At 31.5% G+C, this 11,761-nt stretch overlaps 1 protein-coding gene across 1 annotated transcript; it reads right to left on the bottom strand.

Moving 5' to 3' along the window:
* Positions 1-5,079: 5,079 nt before the first annotated feature.
* On the bottom strand, positions 5,080-6,108 carry LOC131596890 (ervatamin-B-like). The gene is made up of 3 exons (XM_058869625.1): positions 6,042-6,108; positions 5,792-5,953; positions 5,080-5,678 (listed from the first exon to the last, which is right to left on the bottom strand). The coding sequence occupies exons 1-3, from the start codon at positions 6,106-6,108 to the stop codon at positions 5,080-5,082; spliced, it is 828 nt and encodes a 275-aa protein (XP_058725608.1).
* Between the last annotated feature and the right edge of the window lie 5,653 nt (positions 6,109-11,761).

Below are 11,761 nucleotides of genomic sequence, written 5' to 3' on the forward strand. Positions count from 1 at the left end.
AGTGAGATGATTTCAACGCGGAGTCTAGGAGAAAGTTCCTTGGTCATTAAGGTTAACGTTGGATTTATTAAAAGTTCCTAATGCTCGATAAGAGTCTGTCGGTATACCTACCCATAACATTTTCTTTTAAGTAGGTCATTTGCCTCCTAATTTGATAATAGAACCTCAGAAACCTCCTGGTTCTAGAGAGGAACCCTTGTTCGGGGGGTAGAGATAAGTATTCTTTGAGATGAAGACAAAGTAGTCAATCTGCCTTAGGGTTCCAATTTTACCCTCACGATTGCGCTAGCAAGATTAGGGTGGGGTCGGAGTTTTCTTAGAGGCGTTATTTGTGTATGTTGTGAGTTTTGAGGGGAAACATATTAGTTTGATTCTCACAAACAGCGTCAAATGATCATTGAAGATCTTTTCCTAGAAGTGTTCTTGATGATGGTGATGATATTGAGAAACTTTAGTATGTTAAACCGTTATGTGTAAGCTTGGCGGTGACAATGTATATACAAACACTCTGAAGATTAAGTTAGTAACGATTGTAAGTCCAATGTTTATGGCTTAGATTTTTGTGTAACTAAGTCTATATTGTTCCTTAGTCTTTATAGTTAGATTATATGGTTTATAGAGCTTAGAAGTTTCTTTGAAGACATATGCCCCATGGGACTCTAGTTGTCCTTATCATCTACACCCCAAGCATATATTCTGTCTCAATTTTGTATTATGTTAGGGTGTGACCATCTTATGATATCATATTCTATATTTTTCTTTGATGATTGATGATTGTCCTTGGCTGCCTACAAGGGTTGATTAGCTCTGATCAAATAATGTGCCTTTAGATAATGTCCATATCATAATCCGCCTGACTACTTAAGATGTGTGTGATTTGTTTTTCTATGAGTTAGGCCTGGTCGAATTCCAAACAATTGTCTCAAAGATAATTCTATAAAACATGTTTTGTTATCCATTTTCTAAATCTAAAAAAATTATTGAAAATGAAAGAAAAAAATTAACTAGATTGTTTTTAGAATACAAATTGTAATATTTTTTTTCTATTAGTTGTCCTTTATCTTGCATTATAAATAATTGAAATATTAACAAGTTTTTTAAAAGAAGAACTTTATAATACTTTATTTATTTATGAGGTATTCTACGGAGGCATATCACATTTTTAAATTTCCTTTTTCCCTATATTATTAATTCCAATGAAATTTCAAATTTTAAAAGCTTCTCACAAGACATGTAATAGGAAAGTCTATATATTAACTTGTATTTCTTTAAATATATTTTACTAATTATTATTACATTTAAATAAATTTTAAGAAAAATAACATGATTTCAAATCTGTATAAAAAAATAAACAGGACATTTAAGAATACAAAGTTTGAATTATAACAAAAACAATCCTTAATCAAAGTTGTTTAAGAATATATATAAATTTGAACTATAACAAGAGCAATATCAAAAAATATTTTAGCAATCATTTAAAAATATTATCCTGTATAAAATATGATACTAGTTATTAATTTTTATAAAATAATTTATAAAGATGTTAAAAATGTTACAATCATCTCTCACCATTAAATTTAAATTAGTAACCGAGTAAAAAAGATGGCAAAACCTTTTTCTACCAAAGTGGAATGACGCTGAAATTTTGTCAGAAACTTTTTTAGTATTTGCTTCTTTTTACCGATCATAACAGAACAGTTACATCATTCAATGATTCTCTAGAAGATGAGATATTTGACTCACATGCATATGTCTTGCTCCAAAATGCATTTTGATTTTTTTCGAATGAAAATCAGAATTTGGTGAATTGACAAAAATATCTCTCAAATCCTTTCATTCACATCTTCGGTTGATTTTTTTACCTATCTGCCCCAATAATGAAAAGATAATACCAACATGCCATGAAATGAAAAAATAATACTCAAATGCCACACTTTTAGTTCACGTCCGTCCAGGGGTTGGCCGGACCGGTGAAGATTTTTTCCCCCAGTTTGGGTCCGTCCAGGGGTTGGCCGGACTCTAACTGGACCTTTTTTTTTTGTTTTTTTTTATTTTAATTGATTTAAATCATTTTAAAAAAAAAAAAAGAAAAAAAAAAGGGCCAGTTAGAGTCCGGCCAACCCCTGGCCGGACCCCAACTGGGGAAAAAAAATCTTCACCGGTCCGGCCAACCCCTGGACGGACGTGAACTAAAAGTGTGGCATTTTGGTGTTTTAATTTTAACATGGGGCATATTGGTATTATTATTTTAGAATAGTGGCAGGTAGGTAAAAAAATCTCTTCGGTTAAGGTTGGTACCCCTAGACTTAGGCTTTGTCATTAAGAAGTCTTGGTTTGGTCCCTCTCTTGTATGCTTCTCTTTTTATTCAATGATATTTAAAAAAAAAAAAATCTTCTGTTTTTTTATTCCCTCTTGTTCTTCCTTGAACCTATTTTGCAATTTGATTTAAAATTAGAGTTACTTTTAGTGTACACGACAAATATTTTTATTTTTAATGATTAATTTTATTTAAAATTTAGTTTGGTCATCAATCCGATCAAATTATTGACTTATTGGATTAATAATCGGACCAGTAGATCATCGATCAGACCGCATAAATTTTAGTAATGTAAAAATATAATTTTATTTTTCTTTTATAATTTGAATTTTTTTTCAAAAAATTTTTATTAGCTTAAAGTACTATTCTATCTTATAAATATTTTTTGAATATTTTAAATTTATTATATTATTATATTATATAATTACAATAAGTAAGTTTAATGAAAATTGTAATATTATAGTTGTAGAATAATTAAATTTCTCCACTTTATTTAAATTAAACATTAAAGAGATTCATGATACTGGTAAAATTATGATCTTAATAATTTTAAAAGATTACTAATTTTTAAAATTTGACAAAATTTTTACTTTTATAACTTTGATATGATTTAGTTATTATAAACAATTTATAAAATTATATTTGAAAACAGATGCACCAAAATTTAAGAAAATGAAAATAGAGATCAAATTATAATTAAGTTAAAAAAATAATAAACATAAAAAATTAATCCGTCGAATAAGAAATCTACCTGTTCATCGGTCTAACTAGTGAATCGGTTGGGTCACGCTAGTTTTTATCGGGTCAATTACAATAATGGTCCAATAACTTTATCAAACAGCTCCACCCTCTAGTTCACGGTCTAATCTGTCCTATTGGTCGAAAAGATCCAGATTTTAAAACTATGATTTCATTTCAAATTAAGCATATGATAACTGAATTAGATCATTATATTTAATAATAATAATAATTATTATTATTATTATTATTTTATATTATGTTTTTTAGTTTTAATTAAAAAAGTATGTTATATTTATAAATGCTTTGAATATTATTATTTTTTATTATAACTTAATGCTTATTTCAATGGTATGTTATATTTATAAATGCTTTGAATATAAAAATATTTTAATATTTTAAAAAAATAACTTTTCAAAATTATATTTTCAAATTAAGTTTTCTCTCCCTCAAAATTGAACCTAACTTCAATATGTTTAAAAGTTATGAAGATTAATAATTAAGTCAATTCTCTTATGCATGTGAATTAGTAAAGTAAGAAATAACACTAAATTTTATAAATCATATGTCTTGTGAAAGCTAATTAATTGTTAGGTCCAATCCTGCGCAGGAGCAACAAGTTCTACAGTACAGGGTCCTAAATTTTATAGGCTCAAATTTTTTAAAAGTTTAATTTTTTTACATTAATAGTAATAAATATATAAATTGATATAAAAAATTCAATAAATAAAAAAAATATAATAAAAATTCAATACAATTAAAAAATGAGATTGATCAAAGTCTAAATAATTATAACTTAATTTGCTTTATTAATACATAATTATATTTTATATGTGCCATTTTTATTTATTATAATTGTATTTTTTTTTTAAATCTAGGCCTATTTTTTAAATTAGAACAGGATCTTCTGTCTTATTGGACCGACCCTGTTAATTGTTGACTAATTCTATCTAATAATATATATATATATAAATATATATATATATTATTACTATATATATATATATATATATATATATATATATATATATATATATATATATATATATATATATATATATATATATATATATATATATATATATATATATTTTATCATATCCCCTACCGTCTAAGTGAGAGGATGTCATATGCGGAGAGTAACTCTGAAATCTTGAAAGAGAATTAAAGAAAAAAATTTGGTAAAAATATTTGCAATTTGACGACAGTGACATAACCACAAGACATTTTTCTTAGACAAAGTGAGTTCATTTTGATATGTTTGGTCTGTTTGTGCTTAATTGAATTACCGAATAAATATATTTCATTGACATTTTCATAATACATCAATTTTTATTTAAATAAAATTTATAATATTTTATTTATTCATGAGATTCTACACAGACATATTACATTTTTATATTTCATTTTCTCCTTTATTATTAATTCAAATCAAATATTTAAAATTTTTATCAAGCGATATAATAGGAAAGTTATATATTAATTTTTATTTTTTCAAAACAATTTTTAAATGTATTTTTCAATGAAAACATGCGAAGTGTCCTTCAATGAAATGGTTTGGAGAGTATTGATCAATTCATGAAGCTGTGATTTTCATCCAAAAAAAATTTAAAGATTCTATCTTGTAATAAGACAAAGGTGGGACCCAAATATTCTGGTAGAAAGTCATTGAATCATGTCACTTAAATGTATTCAGTCAATATCATGTCATGAGAATATCATGTTATGATCGTTGTTAAAAAAAGTTTGAAAAAATCATAACCTCTGATAGTTTGTTTTCTTTGATCTCATTCCAATTTTGGTGTATTATATGATTGTAAAGATAACAAATATTGTACTGTTTATCTGCCATGTGCATTATCCTTATACTCCTTATTTCTAGGGAAAATATTACCTTTAACAGTTAACCAATTTCACATATACACCAACATTAATAAGCATTACTTCTTGGAACATTGTATTTTCATGTAACATGTTAATCAACTACTCAATACTATATTTACAAATGCAGTATAGTATAGGTTCAAACCGTAGGATAAAACGCGTAAGCGGATATCGCACATAGACCCCAAGGGGATCCACCGCCATTCATTTTCATTCGCATATACCCGTTTTCGCCCCAATTTGTACCCCATGAATTTTTTATAATCCAATACCTTGTTCCATCTGAATCCTTCCCATATCCGATAACATTAACAGCATGCCATTGGTCACTTGTATAAGGCGCATCCAATTGGCACGGACCCTCAAATATTCCTCCACCATACATATGAAATGCTGGGCTTGTAACAACAAGGACAGAAATAGGTTGAATTGACACAGCATATAAGAGGCTTTGCTCATCAGATGGCACTCTTACGAATCCACTTATCTTTCCAAAGTGCCGAATGTTTGCAGACCGGCATGTTCCTTCTCTTGCCATGTATGGATACTCATGGTATAAAGCCAATCCATTATTACTTATCACATACTCAAACGCCTTGTCAACGTATCCACTTTTACATCCTTTATTCCTGTTGTCACAATCCACGAGCTCTTGTTGCGATAGGTTGATCAGCTCTCCTGATGTTATGTTCGAGATTCCTTCAATTGAGGTTACAGCTGAAAAAGCCCAACAACTGCCTGCAAATGATGAATAAACAATCCTATGATAAAGATTTTGAAGGAAACAATAAAATGCACAACAAATGAGGAATAAACTAAACAGAATATAGTTGCATGTATACCACAAGTACATTGTTGATCCATCACTTCATTCACAGCTCCCTTTTGTCTCCAATCAACACTTAGAGGAATGTCAGTAACATTTCTTGAAGATGGAACTGTATTTAAGCTGAATAATTCATGTGGATTCACCATAGCACAACCCTTTCGATTAGTACAAACCTCTTCTCCATCTATTTAATAAAAAAAAAAACAAAAAACATCATGCTTTAACAAATTAAAGTAACACGAACCCATTAATAATGACATACACATACTCACCACATGTATCAATGGTTTCAGTATATTTGAGATCAATCGACACATTGATCTTCAATTGAAAATGCATCACTACTCCATCAAAATATTCCAAGTGTCTTGTCACAACAAAGGAACAAATAAAAAGGATCAAGTACCTAACAAACTTAACTTTACTAACTTCCAACATTGTTGACACTTTTTCTGTGTTATTTCAGATGACACTTTTAACTTCACTTATATATAGCCATGTCAAAACTACGGTGTCCTTATAACTTCCCTTATTGTCTCAATGATTTAACTTGAGACAACTTAATTATTGTATTAAATATATAATAAACTCTTTTATAAAAATTATATTTTATACAAGATCCATTATATGATAATGACAACTAGACCTCTCAACTCTTAACAAAAACATTAAAAGAATTATAAATTTTGTATTTAATTTGAATAAAATTTATCATTTAATATCTAAAAATTTCTTTACGATTCAGATCAACTCAAAAAATATACAAATGATATATAGTATAATTTAAAAGATGATATATATCTCTCTTCAAATAAATAAATTTGTCTCTCAAATTTGATATAGACTTAGACTTTTACAATTAATAAAAACTATAATTATATTTAAGAAAATATATGCATCGTAAGAATAAACTATAATTATCTAGTATAAATCTTACGATACATATATTTTCTTAAATATAATTATAGTTTTTATTAATTGTAAGGTTCGCAGGTTGGGTGAATCAGTTCGCGGGTTGACCCGTATCCATGGACACCCCTATTCCCATCTATCTAATTTTCCATTTTCATTTGCTTTTATCTTGTTTGTTTTACAAATGTATTTTAGACTATGGTCTTATTAATATTTTTATTTGCAAATAGTTTTTCAAACCAGCACAATTCGTCTCTTGTTATGTTTGGAGTCACTTTTCCAACAAGATGTGAAAATGTTATGTAGAGAATTCAATCCGACTATGTGGGAGGGCCGACTAGAACCAAGCAGGTTTAGGGATGCTTTGGAGTTATGACTGTAGTTCTAGCAACTCTGATACTGGCGAATAAAGAGATGATGATGATAAAGATTGGCGTTGTTATTTTTACTCTTTTTTATACTATTTTGCAGAGATGATGACCCTTATGTAGGCTGTTGAGAAGAAGACTTTGTATGAGAAAATGAGAGAGGATCGAGGTGAGGCGTGGTCCACCACTCTAAAGAGGACCCATCTGGTTTGATAATCTGGGGTTAAAAAAGAGGAAATTGATGGAGGAGGCTTGTATAATCTTGGTCATATTCATTTCCATTGATAAGTTGAGAGAGAATTATAAGACCCCGTCACCTATTCGGGATAAAAAATTAAAAGTTGGTAATGATGATAATATTATTGATTCGGATGTGGGCACCTTCATTAACTTGGAAGATGTGTCATCTCGAAGAATAACTTAATCAGTTCCCCCATTTATTGACAAGTATATGAACAACGATGCACCTTTTTAAAAGCGAATCAAGATTACAGGAGCCTATATGTATTCAGTTCCGAGAAGGTTTCCTTGCACTCCTCAGTTCACTAAAGTTTGTGTTTCTTCTTTAGGGTGGCAAAAAAGTGGAAATCCTTGTCTCTAGAACAAATAAAGAAGCAAGAGAGCATTGCTAAGCATCTTGTCACTTTTCAGACTTCTTTTATTGTGATTGAGCTTCTGATATCAATGATGAACAAACAATTGTCTAAGTTAGCTTCTATCCATCTCTTGGTCAGCATGAACCCAGGAGTTTTCATGCTTGGACATTTAATGAACACTTAGTTGCATTCAAATGCATGTTGTATCTCCTAATTGAGTTTTGGATGTCTTCCAAGTCAATTGAATGGCTTTCCTTATCTCAAATCTTTATGACAAGTTATCTACATAGATATAAAGGTTTAGCCCTATCTAATTTGAGAAGACGATATCCATCAACCATTGATAGGTGGAACCTACATTCTTGAGTTTGAAGGGCATGAATTTGTAATAATAATTACATTTTTTGGACATGAAGAAACTTTTGGCTGAGCCTAGAGGATCCATCTTAATTTGGTTATACCTAGAGTAGGGAACTTAAAACTCAGCATCTTATATCTTGATGACCCGATAACTAATATATCGATGTTTGATAAATGATATGGATCTTTAAGGACCTCCGTATTGAGATATTTGAAGTCTATGTACACTATCCACTTTCTTGACGTCTTTTTCACCAGTATCATATTTTCTAGTCTGGTGGGATATTTGATCTCTCTAATGAACCTTGTCTTCTTTAACTTTTTTACTTCTTCATCAATGGTCGCTCTTTTTTGTTGCCCACCTTACAATTTCTCTTAATTACCAATTTAATTGTGACTTTGATATCAATCCCAGTGACTTATGACTTTAGCATCAATCCTTAACATGTTTAAGGAATCCTAGGCGATTAACTCTATGTTTTTTTGGATCAAGATGATCAGCTCTTTCTCTTCATCTTCCAGTAGGGAGGTTCCAACTTTTTTGTTTAGAAATTGAGTGACCATATCGAAACTTATTTACGATCTTGTATGGGAATTAGTATTTCCTCTATATATTTTTCTATGGGATCTAGGTCGGCGATGTTCATTCCATTGACGCTTGGCTTTGGTGTTTCCCAAGTTGTCATTTCTTCCTTATTTATTCTCAATCTGTGTCGATAACATTTTTGGGTTGTTTATTGACCCCTTACAATGTTTATCCTCCCGTTCTCCAACGAGTACTTTATGGTTAGAAAGAGAGTTGATAAGGTGAGCTCTAACAAGTTCAAAGCATGTCACCAAATGATGATGTTGTATGATGAAAGGGAATTGATGATGAGGTATCTTACCTTAATTATCTTGGCATTTTATCAAAGCATATACACAGTCTTGAGGGAAATGAAACCCTTGAGTTGGACATTGTTAGTACTTTTATTGGCTGATTGGCATCTATGTTGGCTAAAACATAATAGCAGTAAAACATAACATTAATGTGAATCTTTCAAGCTTATAAAGAACAAAACAGGTTTAAGCAAGATGTTAGATGGAATGTCATGACATCAACTCATGACATCACGTCTGCAGAACTGGAAGGAAGATTCAGTTTGATTTAAAACAGATACAGAATATTCTATGAGAATATTATGTAATCCTATGTGGCGCATATTTAAAGGTCAAAGAATCAAGTCAGAATATTGAAGAATCAAATCTGAAGATTGAAGATTCAACGGTTTCTAATTTAGGAGATAAATTAGGAAACTTATGATTAAAGACCTTATTTGTAAAAACAAGGAGTGCTGCGATTTTAAGCCCAAGTCCAACGGGGATCAGGTTATAAATAGAAACCTTTGTAACCTAATTTTGGTGCTAACAGCCAGAGCTAGGAAGATGTAGTCTCTAGGGTTAGCCGTGTATGTGAACCACCTGGTGTGTGGGATGGTCACTGATTTGGGCCTCAAAGCCTGTAGGTGAGAGGTTTGTTTTAATCACTCAGATGCTGTGAAGCAATGAGTGAAGTTTTGTTCTTGGAGGAAGCTTGTAAGCAAGTTCAAGTTAACATTGTGTTTATTTAGGCTTAAAGTGTTGGGAATTAGGCTGTCGATGCAGTGGCTGAGTTGTTGAGTGCTAGACATCATTGCTATGATTGGGAGTGGAATGGAGATATTCCATATCTAGGGAGAACCTAGGTAGAGATTGCATTGGGTAGGGTTTAATTGAGAAGTTGTAAACGGGGGAGTTTAGCTTCAAATTAAGACTACTGATAGTGGATTTCCTTCCTGGCTTTGTTGCCCCCAGACTAGGTTAGTTAGAACCGAACTGGGTTAATAATTCTCTGTGTTGTTTATGCTTCTGCATTGTTTATTTGTTTGTTCAGTTTGAATGTCATAACATCGTGCATGACATTAGTGTTTTGCTTAATGACTGTGCTGTCACAGAACCTCTGCAAAGCAGATTTATTTGTGTTAACTGAACAAATATGATCCCATCACTCATGGACTTCTGCATGTAAGAAGTAATCAAAATTTTGGGGATCCTTCTATTCTGCTTGTGCTACATTAATAAAAGATCAGATGTCTTGACACCGGGATTGACATTCGAGTCTGTCATACCAGAATTTTCAATTGGTATCAGAGCAGGCATCTTGTCTGTTTCTGGATGAGATCCATAAGGGATAAATTCTGGTTGTGGTAAAAGTAGAAGAGTGTTTGAACAATGAATGTTCATATTGTATGGTCCCTTGAAGTGGAGGATGGATCTATATGATTTGACCAACCTGACCTAAGACCTGTGATGCTGGAACGAGGAGTGCTAAGTCCAAGGACTTCATACGGGAGTGAAGAACTTGAATTTAAAAACAAATTCGACTGGTTTCTATGAATAGAGAAGAAGCTCATCAAAACCTTCACGCGGGAGTGAATATATGTATAAGGTAACCTCTGTTTTTGTGAGTTTGTCAAGTCAAGATTTTGGTTTGGTCTAGTCAGTTGCTTGGTGCAGAAGCAAGCATTGTGCAAGTTTGAGTAGCAATCAATCTGTAGTTGTCATGCTTACTACTAACACTTAAAGTAAGCATTGTGTGAATTCTGTTGATATATGACTATTTTTTGCTGCATAGTTTATGAGAAACCCTAGGGTTATGAAGGTTCAACAGAATGTATGGCGGGTATTGACAGCTATAATTAAAGTGTCAAAGATACTTGAGTATTCTCTCAAGTCCACTCATACTGACATGGTTTATTAGAGCTGATGAATGTCAACTGATCAATGATATTCATAATTATCTGCAAATATGTACCTTGAAATCTTCAAGGTTGAAGTGTTCCTAGAAGGAGGAACAAATGTCCTACTAGACGTTAGAACATTAAGAACTGGTATGCAGCTACCAGCTGAAGAACAGATGTTCTGGTGTTAAACTAATGTAGTGTGAGAACATTGGTTTGGAACCTACTCCTGGTCTGGAAGAGGAGACATCTGGCAAAGTTAATCAGGACACGATTAACATGTGCTCAGTTCCACTAAGAAAAACTCATGAATGTATTCCTTTCTAATCCTTTATGTTGTACTTTTGAAGAGCCTATACCTGTAAGTTTCCTCTGATCAACGAAACTAGATAAGTATTCGTAACCATAGAGCAGTTGTTGGAGCTAAATACTGTGTCTCAATCATAGTGAAATATGGTTAAGAATGTGTATTGCCCTAGTTGTTATCCAGAAAGGGTAGTATGATTTGAAATCAAGGAGGTCAGATGGATCTGACTAATTCAGTGTCATGCTATGACTAAGTCTGTTCCAGAAACCTAGCTGAGGGAATCTCCTCTATAGGTACAGACCATGGCATCCTTCATCTCAAAATCAGAATTAAAGTCTGAAGAAAAAGTTATTGAGATGCTGGCTATTTTATCCCTTGATGTGTCTGGATATTGTTGATTATTGAATTATTCTGCTACTAACCTGAGTGTTGACAATTTGACATTAACATGAAGGATGATGTCACATCTGATGTTACAACATCTCAATATCTTCAGTTATTTTATTTATTTTCCAAGAACAGAAAGTATAAATGTGAAGAGGTAATCAGACAGAATGACCTAGTGTGAGTAGCAAATTCTAACTGAAAAGCTGGTAAGTACTTTGACGGGAGACTTAGTACTTATTAGGTTTAGAACCTAGATGCCGAGAAGAAGTTCTTCTAACCATAAGTTCTCAATTATCTTCACAC

This window comes from Vicia villosa, linkage group LG4 (genome assembly GCF_029867415.1).
Source record: "Vicia villosa cultivar HV-30 ecotype Madison, WI linkage group LG4, Vvil1.0, whole genome shotgun sequence".
Lineage (NCBI taxonomy): Eukaryota > Viridiplantae > Streptophyta > Magnoliopsida > Fabales > Fabaceae > Vicia > Vicia villosa.

Excerpts from the sequence above, each read along its gene's own strand:
- LOC131596890 (XM_058869625.1), bottom strand. The coding sequence starts at position 6,108 with ATGCATTTTCAATTGAAGATCAATGTGTCGATTGATCTCAAATATACT. Across the intron at positions 5,954-6,041 it reads TGAAACCATTGATACATGTG|ATGGAGAAGAGGTTTGTACT; the intron begins GTGAGTATGTGT and ends TTTATTAAATAG. Across the intron at positions 5,679-5,791 it reads TGAAGTGATGGATCAACAAT|GCAGTTGTTGGGCTTTTTCA; the intron begins GTACTTGTGGTA and ends CATCATTTGCAG.